At 37.6% G+C, this 23,097-nt stretch overlaps 3 protein-coding genes across 4 annotated transcripts in view; 1 reads left to right on the top strand and 2 right to left on the bottom strand.

Annotated features, from left to right (window-relative positions):
• Window positions 1–1,179: 1,179 nt before the first annotated feature.
• UNG (uracil DNA glycosylase) lies at window positions 1,180–10,321 on the bottom strand. Its single transcript, XM_072415359.1, has 7 exons — window positions 10,024–10,321; window positions 9,309–9,518; window positions 7,297–7,392; window positions 5,336–5,433; window positions 3,779–3,867; window positions 3,097–3,275; window positions 1,180–1,629 (listed from the first exon to the last, which is right to left on the bottom strand). Exons 1-7 carry the CDS (start codon window positions 10,141–10,143, stop codon window positions 1,489–1,491), a joined length of 933 nt encoding a protein of 310 aa, XP_072271460.1. The 5' UTR covers window positions 10,144–10,321; the 3' UTR covers window positions 1,180–1,488.
• Window positions 9,755–17,091, top strand: ALKBH2 (alkB homolog 2, alpha-ketoglutarate dependent dioxygenase). Of its 2 annotated transcripts, none has more exons than XM_072415361.1 (4): window positions 9,755–9,941; window positions 13,778–14,114; window positions 15,333–15,531; window positions 16,576–17,091. In XM_072415361.1, exons 2-4 carry the CDS (start codon window positions 13,832–13,834, stop codon window positions 16,901–16,903), a joined length of 810 nt encoding a protein of 269 aa, XP_072271462.1. In that variant the 5' UTR covers window positions 9,755–9,941; window positions 13,778–13,831; the 3' UTR covers window positions 16,904–17,091. The 2 variants fall into 2 exon arrangements, with proteins under 2 accessions (XP_072271462.1, XP_072271461.1); XM_072415360.1 differs by having other exon boundaries at window positions 9,771–9,874.
• Window positions 17,092–17,589: 498 nt separating this feature from the next.
• Window positions 17,590–23,097, bottom strand: part of FANCG (FA complementation group G) — a 19,077-nt gene continuing 13,569 nt past the window's right edge. Inside the window, exons 11-15 of the mRNA XM_072415358.1 lie at window positions 22,603–22,904; window positions 21,915–21,955; window positions 21,453–21,605; window positions 20,893–21,031; window positions 17,590–17,899 (exon numbers count right to left, since the gene is read on the bottom strand). Of these exons, the coding sequence (XP_072271459.1) occupies window positions 17,779–17,899; window positions 20,893–21,031; window positions 21,453–21,605; window positions 21,915–21,955; window positions 22,603–22,904 (756 nt within the window). The 3' untranslated portion in view covers window positions 17,590–17,778. The remainder of the gene's footprint in view (window positions 17,900–20,892; window positions 21,032–21,452; window positions 21,606–21,914; window positions 21,956–22,602; window positions 22,905–23,097) is intronic.

Here is a 23,097-nt window from a genome sequence, read left to right as displayed (position 1 = left end):
CAGAAGGCTTGATAGTAGGCTTTATATTTATATGGTGCATACAGTAATAAAACATAAGCGTGCAATAACAAAGAAACACAAGTTAACATATTTTAGTAGCTAAATCCACATCTAAAAGGGATACAATGTAAGAACTATAGAAAAGAAATGTTGAATTGACATATTTAGGTCCTGTGTTACAAATACTTCAGATTCCATGCATTAGCATATTTGTCTAAAGCCTAGTTTTTTCCAATAATGCATTTAGTAATTTTTTTCCCCCACACTAACTCAAAGAATGTGTCTCCATATAAATGCATGGTGGTATATTGAAGACCTATTAGAAATAAGTAGGCCAATCCATGAAACACTTCTATTTTAAAATACATTTCACAACAAACAGTTTAAGATTTTTATGTTGTTTATTACAAAAATAAAAAAAAACAAACCAAAATACATTTAGTGCCTTTGGAAACATTTAGCTTATTCAGTAACACTACTGCTTTAGATTGTATACCTCACAACAACACACGATCCAGATTTACATAAAAACGAACAAACATTTTTAGCATTTTAAAGGTACAAAATAAAATAACTCTTCCTAAAGCATTTACTCCAGACAACAATATAACAAATCCTGCCTAAAATACCCAGGGATAAAGTTTTATCACTATAAAGCAGTTGCTGTAGTGTGTATAGTACATTCTTCTGCCAATTTACCAGTGAAAGTTTCAAGTTACTTTATGGTCCCATGATCAACATTTATCTCTAAGATGAATATATTAATTTCTATGGAATAATATGGCGAGTGGGAAAGGGGAATGTTGGCCACTAATTCAAAGTATCGATTTGACGAGAAAGTGGTCCCTACTTAGAGGACTTCATTAAGGAAAACTTCACTACGTTGTCTCAATAGTTTAAATTCAAGCCAGCTCAATAATCAACTTTTTAAAGCAATTACATCATTTGTTCACCTATGCCCTTTATTTAACCTGTGAATACCTGTAAATCTTTAATGCAACAGTCACCAATATTTTATTGACCCCTAAAACATTGACCCCCTAACTCATTAAAGTGCAGATATTAGTGACTCTCTGCATTAAAAAAAAATCTTACCCCACCAAAGAATATCCACTTTTATAACCCAGAGCAGGCATTGAAAGTTTTTGCTTGTTTAATTGAAGAAAGGGACCTTATATATATATATATATATATATATATAGCTAAATTTCTAACTGATATAAAAAAAAAATGGCAGTTATTGTAACTAGTATTTTAAAACAGAAGAACCATGAAGGACATTTTTAAGCTGTAGGTGTATGCCCTAGCATTTTTTTCAGCTAGAGGAACGTAAGTGTAGCCCTATTGGGATGCTTTGATAACCACAATGTATAGCTTAACCAAACCTGTTATACCAGCAAGTAACAGAAGTTTGTTTCTCCTAACTTAGCTTCTAATATTAGATTAATGCTTCTGTGAAACTATATGCATTTCCTTTTGGTAATATTGTTACAGATTCGTCCAGTCAATAGGTTTTTTACCTACACTCTGTAAATAGGCATTGGTTTTGGAGAAGTGTTGACTACCAAAAAATCCACGGTGTGCCGATAGAGGAGAAGGATGGACAGTTTGCAGCACATGATGGCGTTTCTGCAAAACAAAATCTGTTAGTCATTTATAGAAAAGGAAAAAGCTTACTGAATTTTCCTATATTATTGAATTCTGTACTGAATATAACCAACACAGCTAGGTCACCCCTTTCCCCACCCTGTGATTTATTAGTCAGCAAACTGACACGTTCATCATCCTTTCCTTTCCTATGCTGAGTGACCAGTACAAAGTCATATTTGGGTACTGGCACTAACTGCGTTTAATACATTTTTTGTTAACGTTTGCCTTGATGCACATTTTTAAATCTGCCTGTAGTTTAGCGTTAAAGATTTTCCAGTCAAACAAACATAGCTGTTTTATGTAAGCAAGGCATTTTACCTTTTTAAAGGCAAATTATTTTATCAAAGTGTATTGATATAGCACCAACATTTTACATAGCACTTTACATTAAATAGAGGATGTAAATGACAGATGGGACACAAAAGGAGGAGAGGACCCTGACCAAAAGAACTCACAACCTAATAGGTGGTGAAAGTAGAACACAGTAGTATGGGAGATATGGAATGGTGGTTAAGTAGTGAAGGTTTAAAAGACATAAAATGGGTTTAAGGGATCTTTCAAATGTGCAGAAAGTAGGAGCAAGCCAAACGGTATGATAAAAAAATTCAAGAGTTGGGGCAACCCAAGAAAAGTCTTGAAGTCGCACATGTAATAGGGTTATGAGTGTGGCGGTCATAAGTTGAGACAATAGACTGGTTTTTATTGACTGGAAAAGTTTTCATGCATTTAATTGGCTTTCTCTTCTCCAAGGATAACTCTAATGGAATATTGGTAGCCTGGTTATCATATTTTAAAGTTTTTCCAGACACAATGGCTCAGAAGTGATATGATTGAGAAACAGCTGGGAAAAATTAAGGTTGACAAAGCACTCGGTTAACCGGCTGAGCTCGGTTAACTGAAAGCCAATTATTTCTAATTTTTAGAGACTCTTTAGTCACTGGCAAGGTACCGATGGATTGGCGTAAGGCCAATGTGGTTTCCTATCTTCAAAAAGTAGCAAAGTCATTACCAGGTAACTACAAACTGGTTAGTTTAAATTACATTGTTGGAAAGGTCCTAGAGAGTTTGATAAAGAACCACATAGAGGAGTTTCTGCTAGAAAATTATATTATAAACGATAGTCAGCATGGCTTCAAGAAAGACCGAAGTTGTCAAACAAATTTACTCTCTTTTTATGAGGAAGAAAGTAAACAGGTAGACAGTGGAGTAGCAGTTGATATAGTGTACTTATCATACCTACGTTTTATGGTGTACAGAAGTCAGTACTATTTTTCCGTTATGAATACTTTGTAGCTTGCATATGGAATATGTAGATTTTAAACTTTAGTGTGTTTGCCATTTTTCCTTTCCTAAATACTCTAATATTCTGCCATTTATCAATAACTATAGATCCCAGAGTTATAGTTTAAAATCATGATATGTGTGTTTTGCTTTATGGAAACTTACTCTGTCAATACTGCTGCCTTTCTTCTGGGCATAGGCTCCCCAAAGCATGAAGACCAACCCATCAAGGTTTTTGTTCAGCCAGGAAACTACAGAGTCTGTGAACTGCTCCCAGCCCATGTCTTTGTGTGAATTGGCATTATGTGCCCTTACAGTCAGCACAGCATTTAAAAGGAGTACTCCTACAATACAAAATATCAATTAAAAGGTTATACATCATTTAGAAGTAATGGTGCTTATTTATAAAAGGTGTTTAGGAATTTGAAATAGTGAATTATGACTCCTAAAGGGACACTTTGTGAATGAAGGGATGTTTTGATTTTGGCCATCCAAAAAACTCATGTTAATTTTTTTTTCATGCTTGTCTGGATATTCTTTGCAAAGTCGTTTTTTACTAGAGCTAAATGCTCTTTTCATTTACTGTTCTGTGTACACGTGCTAATGTCCCACCTATTTACATGCGTACATGGAAATATGTATATGAAAAAGCACAGTACTGAATGCAGTTTGGTACACTTCTAAAAATGCATCTACCACCTGTACAGAACAGGGAATAATATCCAGTAATAGAAAGGTTTTAAGGTAATATAGTAATACATACGTGCACCTATAAACAATTAGAGGGTAAAAACAATACACTAATACTGGAGTATTGGATAAAACTATCAAATAATATTTGCTTTACCTTGTTTGGCCCACCCAGTGAGATCCCCATGTCCAGGGTGCTCAAAACCCTCAATATCCACTTGAAGTGCCTTGTACATGTTTTCCAAGCTATTAACAAAAACACATTAGAATAAACTGAATCAAACATGTTTTCCAACAATGCTGAATGGGAAAGGAGAAGTGAAAGAAGAAGGTTCCGATTCCAAATACGTAATAAATTATTAATTATGTATGATTGTAAACACATTTCCATACATAATTATTCGATCAGGTACATGTGAATATATATCCAGTTTAGTTAATGTAGCACTAGACCAACTACCAGGTACAGCATATTTATACTCATTTTTACCTATGAACACTAATTTATTTTCATGTAAGCCTTCTCTCCCCCCCAAGCTGCAAATCATTAACTATTCATATACCAACCTTACTCTTTCCTAATTATTATACCAACCCCATTCTTTCTTAACAGGAGCTGTATACCCCGTGCATTAAGCAACTTTCACTATAGTCCATGAGTGCACAACCCACATCCACAGGTTTCTTGGCAACATTTTATACTTTTTTTGCAGCATCCTCCGGGTATATACATATGTTTATATATATCCATATACTAAACTGAGTCTATCTCCATAAATACCTAACCAAAGATGACAGATCCCCCTTATTTCCAATTTGAACGTAGGTAAAACCTTGGATTGACGCATAACTTTGTTCCAGAAATTAAGGTGACCCGTCCTGTTCGTTATTCTGTCTCAAAGATTGAAAGTAGCCCTATTTAGGTGTTTTATATCTTCCAATGCAAAATAGCTTTCTTCATACTGGATACATTACTTATATATTTTCCATGTACACATATTAAGATGATACTCTGCCACCAACACATTAAACTTGCATCACTTTACTTGCATGTATACTCAACCACCACCTTTGTTTTCCAACAACCCACTAGAGGATGCAAGTGTTGATATGGAGACTTGAATAATGTGGGGGGGGCGGGGGAAATCAACAACTCTGTTGGACCAGAGAAAATATAAAACAATTGGGATGACGTGCAATACTATGTTAAAAGTTATCTTAAAGGTCATACACTCTATTCCATGGCTTCCAAAACAGAAGTAGCCTATAGACCCAAAAACTTTCCTTAGCCTTATTTTACTTTATGATGAAAGGTGTGACAGTCACAGCATGAAGATAATACATTTATCTGAATTATGACTTCAGTTTTGAATGTTATGAAAAGGTCAAAATGTTAACCCTTGTATAGATTCTAATGTTGTGACTGCAGGGTAAATATATCCTGAACCAGCGACAATTAAAATAGGGGAAAATTCCCAAAGCAAATGCAAAAAGCATTAAAAACCAGACAGACTAACTTTCTGCACTATAAAAATTATTACTGATCATAGCGATACAAAATGGAAGAGATTACAATAAAAGCCTGACAGAATCTAACCTTGCCCAAACTATCAAAAATAAAAAACGGGTAGAATTCCACCACACTGGTTTAAACTAAACATTTTTCCATGCCATATATATATCATAACTAGTATAAAACTGTAAATCTGGGTACCTGGGTGGAGGTGGTACAGGCTTCTGAACACTGAAGCACAATCCATGAGCCTGGTTTGGTCCATGGTAAGGATCCTGTCCTAAGATCACAACCTTCACCTAGACAATACATAAATAAAATACATATAAAGTTTTATATTTTTGTCAAATATGAAATGTGCAATCTTATAACAAAATATTTAGATAAGACTGATGAACAAAACAGGTTTCCATTTTTTTTTTGTTGTGTATTTTTGCCTTCTGTAAAATTTAGAAAAGCTTGTTTGTAGGAACATTTCAGGTTTAAAGCGGACCTCCAGTCACAGGTATTTTTTAGCTAAACCCATGCTTTAGTAGCCCCAAACAATTACAATGCAACTATTGCCTTTTAAAAACGGAACAGATAGCTTTGCAAAGTAATGGTTATGTCATCACATATCCTGTACAGAGGACAGAAGTGAGGGTTTGTTCCCTTTGTGGCTTTACATTATTTGCTAATGGCATATGTGCTTTAGGCAAATTACATTTCTAATAATTCCCACCTCTACAATAAATAGTCCCGATATGTGGGGCAAGGCTTTAGTGCAAACAAAAAGGGGGGCGGGGGGGGGGAGTAAATGTAAAGTTGGATTAAAAGCTGTTCTGTACCTTTAGGCCTTATTCGTATGGATTTCAGCTCAAGAGCAGTGTGTACAGCAAGCTTTTTGAAAGCATTTCTACAAGCTTCACACAGTTATTTTAGCTTTTAAAACTTCAGCTCAGTTTGGGGGGGAAGAAACTCAAATCAAATATGGAGTGTGCGGTCATTTTAAAATAGCTGCTGGAAGGCACCAGTATTACTTGGAGCCTGCTGAATCTTGCTAGCAGCTTGTTTAACAGCACTCTCATTAGGATCTATGTTAAATGGTGCCAAACCGGAGCAGATTGTCATTTACAACAAAGCACCCATAAAAATAAGAATGGAGTCACAAATAAAATAACAATTACCCATGTTCTATATCACATTCAGGGACACTACTAAATTCAGATATCCAGTGTCATCGTTTTATGTCTGCTTCTTTGTAATGTATCAGTATAGAAACACAAAATATTAGTAAATGCTAAATTTTTACACATAAAATGTTTTTTTTTTGGGATGTTTGTAAACAAGACTTGAAGTATATGAATACTTTATACGTCATATAAAGGAGCAGAAAGAACAGGCTAGGACATGATTGTAAAGGTAGCTTCATTCTATTTACCAATCTTCAAGTACAGTACAACAAAAGAACACCATCCCTATAGTGAAGCATGGTGGTCGCAGTTTCAATCTTTGGCTGGGTACACACATGCAATAATTGTCGTTGGAAAGGATCTTTAATGATCCTTTCGAACGATTAAGGACTGCACGATGTACGTACAAGTGCTGTACATACAGCACCATTCTGCCCTATGGAAAGGGGAAGAAGGAGAATGACGGAGCGGCACCCTGCTGTGTGCTCTCCCCCTTCAATTTTATTTCAATTGTTTGTTGTCCATCCGTGGATCCGCCAGGACGGTCATTCAAACTATAGATGACGGGCACTGTACACACCAGATTCTCGTCCAATATCGGCCCTGAGCTGATTATCAGACAAGAAGCATTGCAAGTGTGTACGTAGCCTTTGGGAGTTGCTTTTATTTAAATATTATTTTTTTGGAACCAGAGCAATAGGTGCAGAAAAATCTTCCGTTTTTGACATCTGTTTAAAGTTTGCCTCTTATTTTCTGTTGCAGACAGCATACAAACCTGATAAGGTTTTTAACCTTTTCCTGCAGTAAATGAAAACAATTCTTGAATTCAGCAATTGTGATCACTTCTAAAATAATTTTAATGCAAGGTATGAGATTAGACTACTGTAAAGGAAGTCTTTTCCATCTATAAATTTTACATAGGGAAGTAAATACTGACATTACTGTAGTCAACACAAATACTAAATGTACTGGATTACAACATGTACTTACATCTCTTATGTCACACATCTGAGTCCAAGTAAAGACCTGGTGAGGAGGGGGATACACTGTGTATCGTTTTCGTTCTTCTGAGATAAAATTTGTCAACTTAAATAAAGGGAAATAAATATTTAATATACAGCATGTACTTCTACGAAATTAATATTTATTTTTTTTTTTTTTACCATTAATTGCCACTGCCTGGCTGGCCTTATGGCAAAGGAACGTTTCACTGAATAAAAAAAAACCCAATAAATTATTCTTTGTTTTTTTTTTTTAAGTTATCTCACCTTTACTGTGAACAAAACATCATCAAATGCTTGCTTATTGTTTCTCCATGTACCATTTATTAGTACTAATGGAGAAAACAGATAAGTGAAAAGGTCAAGTCAAGAGGTTAGATTGAACTTTTTTAAATAACATGTACAGCAATATAGAGGATAATTTTAGGTCAAATTATTTCATGTACAATGAGAAGAAAAGCAGCGGGAGATGTATGAGGGGGGGGGGGGGGGATAGTGACGACAAATCGGAGAGTAAAGAATTAACATTATGCCATAACATCCCCATAAGTTTTCAAAGTCCACTGCTCTATCTGAATTGTTAGGATGTTTGAGAAAGATTCATGGTGACAATGGTTTACAATAGGCATGAAGGTAGATTCCCACTGACTCTGTTAACAGTTTTTTAGATGTCTCCATACTCTAGCTAAAGTTTGCATAGCGCCAGGAAATATAAAAACCAGCTTTAGGTAGGCTTCTTGGGGGTTCCTGTTTTACCTACAGTGTAGAATAGATCTAACAAAGCTTAAAAAAAAACATTCCAAAGATTTGCATCTTGAGGAACTCCCACCGGATCATATAACTTTGTGCACCACAGCCACAAAGAAAATTGAGAAATGTATTGTCTAATATTTTGTTATGTGTACTGAGGTTGTACCACATTAACATTACCTTATAGATGATGAGCTTTTGGCAATCCCAGACCAGATCTGGCATCAGCCAATGCTCCTAAGGAGTTTCACACAAAACCGCCTTCTAAGGATGATGCATGTTAGTTGTGCTACATTTCCAGTGAAAGAAGAGTTGTAAAGGCTGCATCATATGTGTGTGTACTGCACTGGTCAAATGGCACCATAATGCACTGTGCTTGCGTGGGATAGGCATCTCTTTCCCTTAAAGCGTACCTAAACTCACAATTTTCTCTTTACATACGAGGGTGGACAGCCCTTTTATGTAAAGTAAAAATTCATTTATTGCATTTGAAAAAAAACAAAGGTGCAGCACCTCCCCCTAATTCTTGATCGTCTGAATGAGATACCTATGCCATGCATCCGAGGAGGATCTTGGGCGCTCCTTCTGCTCATGCCTTCTACGCAGAAGGAGCCCTTTCGTCAAGAGGGAAAAAAAATTGCCGATCTCAGTTTTTTCCCCTCATCTACATCACCTACCCAGGTGACGAAGGAAGAAGAGAAAAAGATGGCGATGCCTGGCGTGCCGCCCCGAAGACGGATGCCGGGACAACGCGGGACCCCATTGAAGAACCCCTGGACCGATCGACTGCTCTGCGGGATTAAAGGTAAGTGTTTTTTTTTTTTTGTTTGGGTGAGGTTTGAGTACTTCCTCTTTATTAGAAAAAATGCCCCTTCTGCACATGTCAGAGATTAAGGAATGCGCAGAAGGAGTGATGTAGGTATTCCGGGAGGGTCTGCACCTTGGTGATCAAGACTGAAAGGAGAGGTGCTGCACCCCTTTTTTGTTCTTTATTGTGTTTTAGAAAACCATCCACAATCATCACATAGAGGGAGTTATTCTGTAGTCTACAGAAAGAATTCAAAACAATGCTGAGATATTAAGAGGAAATTTGTAGTTCATTCAATATCAAGAAGTATTTTTTGCATTAATAGAATATATACTACAAATATGTTATTGTTTAATTAAAAATAAAATTCATCTCTTCTTTTAAATTCAAAGTATCGGCAATCCAATGCACACATTTGACCCTTCCATTGCTGTGCCATTTACCTTTATAAAGTAAGGTTTGCTGAACTCAGAAATCAGTTCTTGCTTCCAGCTTTCCCCAAATCCTTCTGGCACATAGCGGGCTGCAAGTTTCTGTAGCGCAGCTGCTTTATTCTTCTGAATCCGGTCCAACTGTTCAGGGCTCAGAGGTGGAGAAGTTACTTTTGGGTTGTTTTCTTGGTCATCTTGTTTTGACTTTTTGACAGGAGTAGTCTGGGGAGAATAATCAGAGAATGGGCAATGGATGCAGAACTTTGATTTAAGCAGATGCCCTATAACTCTTGAATTACATAGGTTCATCATTGCTTATGAAACTTGTATCAATATTACTAATCACTGTTCTAATTAAAACACGCAGCTGTCTAATAACCCTGCAGATTCCACGACACTCTGTCACGTGGCTTTCCAGTTCCGGGTTTCAGAGGCGCATGCTGGATTTTCGCGCTCAAACTAGATCAGCGCTGACACCGCCCCCTCCCTATCTTCTGATTGGCTGTGCGGACACTGTGACAGGAACGAGGCGTGAGACGCACGGAAGACACCACAGCAGTGCATGCTGCATTACTCCAGTAAGACGCCTCATGCTCGCAATACGCATTGAATGACAACTATAATACCGTACAGGACACGATAATAGTAACTATAATCCTCCATGTATATCAATACTACGACTGTCACGGCTAGTTCTGGGTACTCATTATATTCTGCAGTACTATACCTCACAAGCCGGTAGTTTTGTATTTCCATTGCATGCCTCCGCCTCTGGAAATGCTTCAGAGGAAAGCCGCTTCTTAGTGACGGGCGAGAAGAATGAATTATTGGTCTTCTGCCCCGGCATTCCTTCCTCCTAGGATTCTCTGGCCGTCTCTTGGTCGGGGAACGGGAACATTTGGCGCCAAAATTCTCCGCCCCGTTCCCGCCCCCTAGGAGGAGGCTCGGGTTACCGTGGTTACCGCAGACTCACTCCCTGGCCGTGTGAGGAGAAGCTTGTGAGCTGCAGACCTTTGGGGAGTGACAGCCGTCCATAAATCTAAAGCTGGCCCTAGACCTGACTGTACAAAGGTTTTGTCAATTTTTAGGTGTTTTCACACAAGATTCATTCAACATTCACCTAACTTTTAGGTTGAGATTACACAGAGTGTTTAAAAGCCCATGTATGAAATTTCCATGCATTCCAATGAGCTCATCTACGCCAGGACGTTTGCATAAGGCATGTTTATGAGCGTTTTACAAAATGTTCCTTGCAACGTTTTAAAAATAAAACCGAGGGGTAAACGCATCTATTGATGTCAATATACACATCCTCTGATTCAATATAAACACTTTAAACATCAATGAAAGCTCCCTTTGAATTCAATGGAGGCTTTTACAAGCGTTTTAAAGCTTTTTATGAAACCTATTGAAAACAATAGGGGCTTTTATAAGTGTTTTTAGCAGGACTTTGGAATCTAGAAGCCTCCTTTAACCCCCCTAGCGGTATTCCCAAGTCACACTCGAGGTCGCTAAAAAGATAAAAAACCCCACTTACCTTGTTCTGTTGGCGTCCTCTGGACACGTCTTCTCCCTCCGATCTCCAGCCGGCAAATGCAGAGACGATCTCTGGGGTTTCTCGGTGACAATGGTGCAGCCGGGGGGAGCGGTGGGAAATTCAAATAATTTTGTATTGGATTCAATACAAAATAGCTGTATTGAGTCCAATACAAAGATATTTTCATATAATATATATATTATATATGCTACTGTACACTTACATTACATGTTTATTTTTTTTAACATATTTTTTTGTTTTATTTAAAATGTATTTATTACTTTTATTAAATATTGGACATATTTCTGTGAGTTATGCCTAAGAATTATAGCCTACAATGTAAAATAAATTAGAAATACGGATAGAATTAGAACGCTAGGGGGTTAATAATGAGACTCAGATCACCAGCCACCCCACCCTGGGGAATAAATACAGGGGTACATAAAACCACTTACTCATTCACTGAAAGGGTAAAAAATATGTGTAGAAAAAATAAGACAAGGCTTAGGATGTTGGGTAGTTTTAAACCCCAAAATAATTTTCTGTTAAAATCAGCTAAACGCATTCCAGGTGCATCATAACATAACATAAATTGTTCCCTGGAAAGTTCCCACAGCCTACATACAAAAGCCAGCTTTTTTGCAGAGAAGTACCCTTGCCCTCTGGTAAAGCAGTGATCTCTCTATGAGGCTGGGGCCATTGGGTACACAATGCTACAATTACTAAGCTCACACTCTTTGTTGAATAGCTTGAGTCTGTCCTCTGCAGAGAGACCTCTGCTTCTACAGGGAGAGTAATGGTTCCAGCACAGGACAGACCTTTTACTCACGTTTTTTTATTTTTGATTTATCTGACTGAAACAGAAAAAAGGTTGGTCTTTTAAAAAAAATCATTATTGCTATGAATGGTAAAAAATATTTGGTAATACTAGCTTAGGTAATGAAAAGGTAAAAGTATATTTTACCTAAAAATACAAATATTTTATGTTATGGCTATTTAAAAGTGGTGGCTGCATTAGTCCTAACTACATTTTATGCAGTACAGAAAGATACCAATTGCTCCTGCTGAAAAATGTTTTTTTTTTCATTTGTTTACAATTTGTTGCACAGAACTCTTCATATATAACACAGGAGGTTTATTCACAGCAAATAATCACCACTTCAAATCACTACTGACTGCGATTAAAACCAATCTACTGCTAGAAGTTTCATTTCCAGAATCTCTGGCTATATTAGAATAGTTTTGGTGTCAGAGTCCTTAGTAGTGCATGTGCAGTGATTGTTGCTGACATTTGGAAGTGTATTCATAAGTTATTCCCCTATCAATTCAACCCAAATTCATTCTGTTCACTTTTAAAAATTGGCCACTAGGTGGCAGAAAGAGTCATTGTTTTAATATGCATTGAACAGAGAATTGTGGAATTATTCCAACTGCTGTCAGCCTAATTGACAGGGAATCTCTTGTATATACCTCTAACTGGTAAAAAAAAACTATTGTAACTGAGCTCCAAATTGTTAAAACAAATTATTGACTAAGCAATTCCACAGGAGATATGAAGTAGAAGAAAAAAAATGCCAAATTACATGGAGACAAAATTGTTTCACCTGTCACATGCAGGTGTACACATAGAGCTTTTCACTTCACTACCGGCTTCCTGGAGTCATAATAATAGATGCAGGAGTAATACAGAAGGATAAGTACAGGATGTGTACAAATATATCCAATATAATCCAGCCTAGGCTGCCTGTTGGTTCATTCTGTAACTGAGGGCATGTCTGGTTTTGGGAGTAAGTGCTAACATGAGCAATCTATGTTTTGGTGTTTTATCGTTATTCAGAAAAACACACCAAAAAAAAAAAGAAGCCAAGAAGATACCAGTAGAGTGACTTTGTGTTATCATTTGTTCTTTTAACACATTCTGTCATGCTCTTCATGTTTTCCAGTTGTTTTTCTCCTTTGTGCTGGCCGTTGTACCTCCCAAACTTTGTAGACATAAACATTTTTTAAACCTATATTAGAGTTGTTATTTGGCATACTGCAAAAATACAAAACACTAAACATTGTGAAGGAATTTGTTCTGTTAGAATAGTATAAAATTGCTATGTACAAAATGAGAATTGCTTTTTGCTGTTAAGATTGTTTGGCTCTCACTAGCTATAGGACTTACTGTGCACTGGCCACAGGTCATTTCTCTGGTTTGACATTACCTAACTTCTTGATAGCCTTTGCTATGTGTAACCTAATTCTCAAGGTAATTTGTGAGGCCTGGACTCTACTTGCTTTAAGCACCAAATTCAGAGGTGTTTTTGGAGACTTTGAAATGCACACCATTGTAGCAGTCTTAGCAACTAAAGCTACGTACACACGTCAAATTTTTCTTGCCCAATAATCGGCCGGATATCGGGCAAAAATCTGGCGTGTGTACAGCCCGCGTCGTTCATCGTCCGTGGGGATCCATCCTGGCAGATCCACGAATGATAAACTATGAGCGATCCTAATGTAAGGGAAGGGGGAGAGCGCACAGCAGGGTGCCACTCTGTCGCTCTCCCCTCTCTATAGAGCAGAGCAGTGCTGTATGTACAGCACTTGTTCATGCATCGTGCGGTTCATATCGCTGGAAAGGATCGTGAAAGATCCTTTCCAACGACAAGAATTGCACGTGTGTATGCGGCTTTAGAGTCTGTGGTTCTTTCCCTTTGCTTCAGTTTCAGTGCAGACTGCTGCTCATCTGATGTCAAAGCTGTGATCCCCTTTCTTTCCCCAGGTGTTCTGAAATGAAAACAAAGCTGCAACATGCATTTTGTTTTTGCTTAAAGGCAGTGGAGACTTTCAACATTTTGCCTTTCTTTTGTAACATTGTACATACAATTTTTCATGTTTGGTATAGGATTATTTTATTGTACTCAGAAACATTGATATAACAATTTTTTTGTTTTGTCTTTAGGGTTTATCTCAAGTGAAACACAAAATGGTGTTCTGTTGACTTTTTTTTAAGTGAATGATTTGTGGCTTTATATTTATGGATAAATTCGTAATTAAAAAAGCCTCCTCTCCTAAAAAAAGGTGTCATGTAGAAGAATGTGCAGACTCGTCTGGATATTCTGAGAAAGTTTTGGTAAAGAAAAAAAAGAATGAAGTACCTGATTCTTTACTAGAGCAATGCTTTGTTTGGAGAAGAATTATAGAAGTGAACCTGAGCTGTGATTATACTATTCTCTTCACTAAGAGAGAAGCAACTGAGATATTTCAGCAGTTGGAACAAGAAATTGTATATTTTTCAGGTATGTGCTTACACTGAACATTTTTTATGACTGCAAAATGTATTCTTTGTTAAGTTTCAAAATGCGAAGCTGTTACATTTTTGATTAAGTGGTCAAGTTACTATAACAAGGTTACTTGTTTAAAGTGGAACTCCAGAATAAAATATAATACCTAGCGGAGTGCAGAGACGCCATGGTTCTATGAATGAGAATGTCATGCAGTGCCAGCAATCCTCTAAGGCACTGGTCGCCAACCTTTCAGACCAATCAATTCACCGAACTTGGACCGCGCATATGCAGGGAGCCGTCTGTCACTTAGACTTTTTTTTTTTACTATTTTTAATGTTGGAATGATACGTAAATACCCGTCCCTGAAAACCTCTGTATTACCAGCATTGCCATAAAAAGTCAGCATGTATGTAGCAAAATAATAAATCTGTTCTGGGGCAGAGGATTTTGATGATCTGGCAGTTCCCGCAAAGTGTCTGCCAGAAGTCTGAACCATTCTGTAACAGCGGGTATCGCTGGAGTGGTCTTCATCCCAGTTCTGCAGAACAGATAAGAATGCAGTTTCAAGAGGGGAAACGCACAGATTACTGATATTGTTATAGTACCAGAACATCATCTGCTAATTCCAGGGAATCCATGTACCTGAATACCCATCTGACAGAGCCAAGTAGGACTTTTGGACAGGGGACTCCTAACACAAGGAGACAGCATGACTCCAGGCTGCAAACTCCAGCACCAATATAGAGTATTGTTCAGCAGCTCTGGAACAGTTACTAGATAATGAGCTGTAGAGAAAAATCTAGATTAAAGCAAGGGATAAAAGAAAATAAGTAATAAAAGGTTAGTCTTCATCTCATCAAAGCATCAAGAAAACATTTCCATCCTTCTAGGACACTACCGAAAACAAAGGAATGCTGGGAACATACAGTTTGTTTTTGCTTCTGATAGTGAGAGATGTTTCTTTTTGGCTGCTAAGATCTTTTCAGATCTAGCTGTGTCTGTTAAAATGTACTAATGACTAGAGAATGCCATCTTCATTGTACTCACTAGCAGCATTTATTCATTTGTTCAACTTACTAGCAACAAGTAATGATACAACACTGTGTACACACGGCTGTCTACAGCATTAAACTATAGGCACAAAAATAATGCATAAAACTGTCAAAACCACAAATGCAAGAATAAATGGAATATAGTAGTTTAAATATATATATATATTTTAATCCACAGGGGATCTCAGTAAAGTTCATGTATTTGGAAAATGGCACAATGTACCCAGAAAACAAGTGACGTATGGAGATGAGGGGTTGGCCTATACGTTTTCTGGCATCACATTGTCTCCAAAGCCCTGGATTCCTGTCTTGGATCAGATTAGGGACAAAATTCAACTGGCCACAGGACAATCATTCAACTTTGTTCTTATTAACAGGTATTATGCATGGATATAGTCAAGAAAGCCTGTTTCTTATTGCATTAGCAGTTGAAAATGTTTGGGTGAAATTACCTTACTTCCATCTTGATTTAATAAAGATTGTGAACAGTCTTCTCAAAAATGTATTTCATGAGCTAAATAGAAAGTTGAGATGGTAGAAGGAGCAGTTAGCTCTGGCAGAGACAAACCAATCCTATAGAACATTGTTACTCAACCAGGGTTCATTGAGCAATTTGTGACTCCCAGGTCCGGTTAACAGATACCAGAGGATTTTTTTGGCTGTAAGTGTGACATTCTTCCCACTGGCCAGATATTCTTCCTATTTACCACCATAATAATGTACTGTGAGCTGTGGATATGGTGATTATAGGTGGGGTTCATCCATGTTAATATGGTTGAAAACAGTGGTATAGAGCAGCGGTCACCAACCGGTGGTCCGCGGCTCTGGTCGGTGCATCCCAGTGCGGGGTCAGGAGAAGGACTCCACTGGGGGATGCACCGGCCGGAGCTACGGACCACATACCCCGAGCAGTTCCCAGGCTCGGGGAAGTGGGCAGGTTGTGGCCCTGCACACAACCCACCAATTCTCCCATTGCAGGCTCAGATCTGCCATGGGATTGGGAGGGGTTATGTCATAATGATGTCACTTCAGGGGAGGTTTCTCCCCCTTTGAGTGACACTCGGCTACCCGCACATGCACGGTCGGGAGCTGGTGATTTTAGTGGTTCGAGGATCTGCATGAATCTGCATTCTAGAAAGGTAGACAGAGAATAGACTGACAATAGTAGAGACTAAAACCTAATTTTCTTTTAAATAGGTCATATAGGCAAAATTATTAAACAAGAAAAAAAAGCTTTTAGCTGATTGGTAAAGAGAATATTGTGTATTTTAAGATTTCTATGTACTTCCTAAATCATTCCTGGTATCTTACCAATGTGTAATATGCTAAAAATGTATATTCAGCCTGCCACAAACAGCTTGAACAGAATAAAAAGCATGAATAATTAATGTAAGATTTTTTTTCTTTTTTGCTCTTGGAAGGTATAAAGATGGGAATGATCACATAGGTGACCACAGAGATGACGAGAAGGAGCTTGTTCCTCGGAGTCCTATTGCTTCTGTGTCTTTTGGAGCCTGCAGAGATTTTGTATTCAGACATAGAGACTCCCGCAGCAAAAATTCTTTATGTCAGATTAAGCCTGTGAAGCTAGAACTGGAGCATGGTAGCTTGCTCATGATGAATTTCCCAACAAATGTATATTGGTATCATAGCCTTCCAGTAAGGAAGAAAGTCATTGCTCCTCGAGTTAATTTAACTTTTCGTCAACTTATGTTACAATGCCAGAAATCAACAGGAAATGGAAAATAGAAGGTTGTTTAGAGTCTAATACAAGTCGCCTCTTTTAAACAAAACACTCAAAGGCTTGTGATACCTATTGTCTGATACTTATTTATGAAGGATTATAAGGCATTTTATGTCCATTGGATCCATATTTAGTTTTTTTTTGTACATTTCTAATAATAATGTGTAATTGTGTTAATAAATATATGATTGTGTATTGTTTTTGCTTTTCTTAAAAGGGTAGAAACAGTCTCTAGAATCCTATAGTTATAATAGTTAATGTTATTGCTATAGGCTATGTTGAGATTGGCAGTGGGGTTGCAGTACAGTTACTGCCTGCCAGTAAACTATTGCCTCAGAGAAGACACTATATGTAGCATCTACCCGTGGCAGCCCAATAAAACAATATTAGGAGTGGCAGGGAGCAGTTCAGTACTGATCACTTCTGCCTGCTGGTAAATGTCCCTAGGACTGTGATGTGAGTGACCCAGCAGTTACTATGCTTCCATCTCTCTCTGGTTTGCTTGGCTGACGTGGCTTCATCCCTGCCTAGGGTGCCAAGAGAGTACGCTTAAGCATCCCAACCCTCACATACATTTATTCAGTATGTTTGTTCTTGTCTTTCTCCAATAAAACTAGGCTTGTATGACAGCTAACTATAGTATTACTTTCTTTAGTGAGATTAACAAAATTAATGGAATAAGGGAACAGTATGATAATCTATGGCAATGGTTTTGTGACTTTAATCAACAAAAGTATTTATACCCAGGTGAACAGTTCTAAAGACATATAACATGATATTATTTTTAACCTCATCTGGTAGAAAAAAAATATTTATTAAATGAACAGCATATGGTAAACCAAACAAAGGTACTCCATGGTATTTTTTTTTTTTTTTTTTGCTAAGAGTCAATAGTAGTTTCTTTATCTTCCATTTGCAAATATTCCTCCATTTCTTGAACCAGTAACCTGTCCAGCAAGAAGCTTTTGTGAATGCAGACAACCAGGTGCAGTGGCAAATCCCTTAGAAAAACGAAAAAGTCAGCTTGAGAAATGAATTTCAGCGAGAACAGAATTTGTCAAACTGATGTGTATTATATAGACCAAACTTTTTTTTTTTTAATTTGTTTATAAAGTGTGGGGGGTATTGAACACGTCAACATTTTTCCCAGTAAATGGGGCTATTGACATGCAATTTACGCCAGATGTCAGTAACAACCCAAGTAATCCACACAAACAGATAAGTCTATAAGTTATGTGTATTAAAGTGGAATAGCACAGGGAATAATTATTGAACACATATAACACAGGCCAAGAAACCTGCAGAAATCTGTCAGTATTCAGAAAGTAATCCCGTCCCCTATCAGTGCAAATTATTATCAGCTGGTTTATTCCTAATTGATGGCCTATAACATGGTTTTTCATTACCAAGGTATAACACAAGAGGGGTAAAAGAAAAGAGCCTTCACAAGCTCTTTGCAAACCTATTGTTGAAAAACATACCGAGGGTATTGGTTACAGACATATTTCTAGGCTTCTGAATGTTCCTCTGAGCACAGTTGGGCCATAACCCAGAAGTGGAAGGAACATCATTTCACCCTGAACCAGCCACGACCAGTGCTCTTCGCAAGATTTCTGAGTCGTTAATATTAATCAAAAGTGTTGTCCAATAGCCAAGGATCACTCAAAGAGAACAAAAAGAAATACATTCAACCAACATGGCCTCACAATACTCCAATGCTGAAGAAAAAGCATGCTGAAGCTCGTTTAAAGTTTGCTGCGCAACATTTGGACAAGCTAGTTAAAAACACAACTTCTTCTTCTGTATCCAGATAAAAATCTGTCCAGTTTTCCATTGAACCTAGAGGTCCACCTCTGGCTTTCATGCTTGTGACACAGGCCCTGGAACACCTCTGGGTTAAAGGACCCCTTTTTCAGATCCAGATCCAGACACTGGCACAACACAAAAGCTTGGAATGTTTATGGCTGACAAAATTGGAAAGTAAAGTGTTGCTGTACTTAAATGATTGATGTACATCACAGGTATGACTAAATCCAGATCAAATGATTTTCCAGTAGGATAGTCCAACCTTGGAGAGGAGGCAGGACTGATGATTAAGTTCCACAGTGCCAATCACCAGGTTAGGAAAAACCTGGTCCTCCGTAATAGAAGGATCTGTCTGTCCAAAGTCTGACTTGTCCTACATCAAGGAAGCAGTGGCAGCCTTCAGCTCAGTGATAGATTAATCTGTCGGTTCAGAGATTGACTGGTAAATTCCATTCATAATTTTTGGCTCTACTAAATATATTCTGAGCTTTGTGATCAAATAAATTTTTTGCAACCCCAATTTTTCAAACCTAGGATATCACTTCCTACACTCAAGCTTCAGGAGGTGCAAATTGTCAAAGCATTTGTGAAAGGTTAACCCCCCCAAACTTAAAAATATGGGGGCACCTTCGTGGCAGGCTTTGCATGCTAGACCTTGTGGGTGGAGTGAAAATCAAGTTTAGTGGGTCTTGACAAGGGAAAGACACAATTCCTAACAGGCAAGGAGGGAGACGACTTAACAGTATGCTCAAGCTTGTGAAGAAAATGGCTGCTCTTGCCACAAGTACAGGTTGACATTCAAAAATCCAGCCATCGATAATCCAGTTCCTTCATATTTCTGGCATAGATTTCGGAGCGCATTTTCAAATTTACACTGTTTTCTTAAGGCGCTGTTTATGTTTTTATTGCGCTGTACTCCAGAATCAGCTGTTGGGTCTTGCTTGCACTGCTTTCTTGCTCATTCCTTCTCATTTATTTGTTGCTGTATAGCCCCATTATGGATTCAGCATCTATTTAAAGGACTGTACAGGTAGTCATTTTCTGTTAAATATATACAGCATATATAACCGTAAAAAATTCAGCAATCCTCAGGTCCGGAGGCTGCTGGATTTTTGAATGTCAGCTGGAGAGATGTTGTCTCTTGAAAGCTATGCAGATCAATGGCTTTTTTACACAATGATTACACAAAAGTGCCCTGAACATATGAATGGGCATGACACGAGTGGCTACAAATAAACTGTCACAGCTAAAGTTTAAAGCTACATTCATATGGTCGATGTATCCTTCAAAAAAGGAACAACCAGACATGATTTGGCAATGTGGGGTCACAGACAGTACTGGATACAGTTATCTGCTAGTGCTAGATCTGCTAGTGAAAACAAAGGGTTTTAAATCTCTCAATTAGAACTTTAGTGTACATTATAGTTGAGAAGACATGCAGCAAACAGCCCTAGCACCATAAGAATGTGAGCTGTGGATATCTGGTACACAGGGACAGTCTTCCCCTGGAATCGAACGTTGCAACCACATGATAAAAAGGCATTGTATAAGCAAAGGGTAAAAGAAAATATTTAAGGTAGTTTCTAGTATGCAACCTGACTGGGATACTTAAAAAAGGGCAAACAGGAAGGCAATGCCAATGGCTCTGCAACAGAAAGAATGCTCCACAGATTGAATTCTGGAAAGCAGTCAGTGCCTGAAGATCACTTGTCCCCATGTATTCAAAAAGCCGGAGGATGACTGCCCTTAAAAGCTGCAAGCAAAAAGACAAAAACGCTACTGGCAAAAAAATAAGTAGTGGAACAGTTTTTTTTCCATTCCTCACTGTCCAGTCCTCAAATAGCTGGAGATCTGAATGATATCCGTGTCCATCAATGAATGAGGGATAAAGTGTATGTATGTTTTTCCTTGAAATTTTTTTTAAACTTAAAAAATAGCCTTAATTATCCTGCAATGTGTGTGGAAAATAAAAGAAACTGCAAAGTGCCTTTGCCACACTGACACTGCACTACAGGTCAAACTGGGGCAGTTTGCCTGAAAGACAATCTTCTAAATTCCTTTGGTAGAAACTGACACCTTAAATTAAATGACAGTTTAAATGAGTAAATAAATGACAGTTGACAATCTTTGCTCCTTTACTATTCTTGGGAAAAAAAATAAGTTGTATTAATTTCAGGGATACCCTTACCTCTTTATTTCCTCATATTGATCAAGCAGGCACTCCATTTTGCCCTGGTACATCCACTGTCTAAGTTTAAGGGCTACTTCTTTCTTATGCTCTGTCTTCCACAATGATCTAATTAGGCAGAAGAGTGCACCAGGAAAGCCTGGAAAAAAATCATATTTCTGCTGCATAAATACGGGTAATAAAAAAGTACTGTTCAGCCAGAACGTATCATGTGTCTAATCTCTTTGGTGAGAATATAAACCTGGTATACTACTGAATATTTTATAAATGAATGTAAAACTGATATTACTCTAACTTTTATAGATGTCCCATAACATCTAAATGACATATGACTTGTCCAGTCTCCATTAAATAAAAATGTTTATGTTAAACTTGTCTTTAAAATGTATAGTTATATTGGACTTTGGAATTTGGAGAATGTTTACCTTTTGAAAATTTGAAGGAGAAATGTAATTAATTCCTTCAATGCATCATGCTCAGATGATAAAACACTAACTTTATGTAGTCCAAACAATTATATAAAATATGTTGTTGTTCCATATCCAAAAAGCAAATCTCACCTTGCATAGCCTGAAGAGAAAGTCTCAGATTCATTAGAGAATTCTTTTTATCCCCCATCTTCAAGAACTGGTGACTTCTGCCCATAAAGGCTGATGCTTTTAAAACGGTGAATATGTGATGTTCTTTCATGTGATTACTTGTCTTAATAGAACCTGCAATAGATAAAAAGCACCAGGCCCACATGTGAGACACAAACTGACAGTGAGTGCCAATATGGAACATTTATTTCATAATATCTTCTGTTTTCAGTAGTAGAACTTTGGTGACTGACACCAACACAAAGGACTTTCATGAGCAATTTGGCATGAGGATACTCCTACTCAATATCAGTAAAAGCAATTATAACTAGAAATTTTCTTATTAGTACTCAATAGCTTGTTTACAAATACAGATTATTTGGATAAGGGTCTTTAGCTACATGTAACAAGTATTTAGTAGAGGATAGTTATTACAAAACTCACCAGAGTCAGCAAACTGAACTTTTGTCATTAAGTTTATACACCTGAAAAAAAACCAAACAGGAATCATGAGCATCAATAACTTATTATCTGGTGTGTCAAACTCAGTGGCCACAAAATAGCCAAGTCCATGAAGCTGTTATGAGGCTCGGAACAAGAGCCATGCCCATTAGGGAGGCTGCTAAGGCAAATTAAAATGTGAAATTTGTAGTCTAGAAGAACTGACTTAAAACACACAGACAATCAGATTGTTAGTAACAAATCCCCCTTTGTTTTTTGTGTGCAGTTAAGAGTGAACTGGGTCTAGCCTGTCTTTATTTTCAAGACTACTGGCAGCCTCTCCTAATACACTGCGTATGTGTAAGAGAAAATCTCCTAAATTTGACAGTTGTCACAAAATGAGAGGAAATCTTCTAATGGAACAAATGTTCTGGAGGCAACAGTCTGGGATGGGGATTTCCTTTTATTTCATGTTTAGCCTCCAGGACAAGAGGATTTTACAAACAACATACAGCTAGGAGGCAGACTAGTTGGATCCTTTTTAAGGCAAATTTACCTTCCTATGTTACATACTAGATAACAATGTTCTCAAGATTATTTATTAACCCCTTACCAACCAAACATAGAACTTTACCTATATTTGTAGTACATTCCAACACATCTAAACAATTGTGGCTTACATTTAGCATACCTGGTGTATGCAGTAATTGACTCTTTATAATTCCCAAGCTTCCCTTTAGCGACTCCTTGTATGAAGTGAGCTGTGCATGCCCATAAGACACAGTTCATCTGTTCAGTCTGAGATTTCATCTCCTGATTGGTCTCTGTTTCCATCATGATCGAACTTCCAGATGTGATGTGACTGAGATTTTCCAACACTTCTTCACTCACTGTGATAGCGTCCGGAAAGCTCTCAGCACCTAAAAGAGCTGCAGCGGCTTCCAAGTAAATTAACGGAATTTTAGGCAGGGGTGCTGGGCTTTGATACATACTCTAAAAAAACAAACAATTACATAGAGAAATATATAGAGTTACACTCAACACAGGATGTAAATGTATTACTTCAAGCGGAGATTGGTAAATAAAAATAAATGTTCATGACAAGTACCTACCCACCAGTATACCGTATTTTTCGGACTATAAGACGCTCCGGCCTATAAGACGCACCCAATTTTAAAGGAGAAAA

Source organism: Pyxicephalus adspersus, chromosome 6 (assembly GCF_032062135.1).
Source record: "Pyxicephalus adspersus chromosome 6, UCB_Pads_2.0, whole genome shotgun sequence".
Lineage (NCBI taxonomy): Eukaryota > Metazoa > Chordata > Amphibia > Anura > Pyxicephalidae > Pyxicephalus > Pyxicephalus adspersus.
Note: the sequence above shows the minus strand (reverse complement) of the source record. Positions and strands in the feature narration are given on the sequence as shown.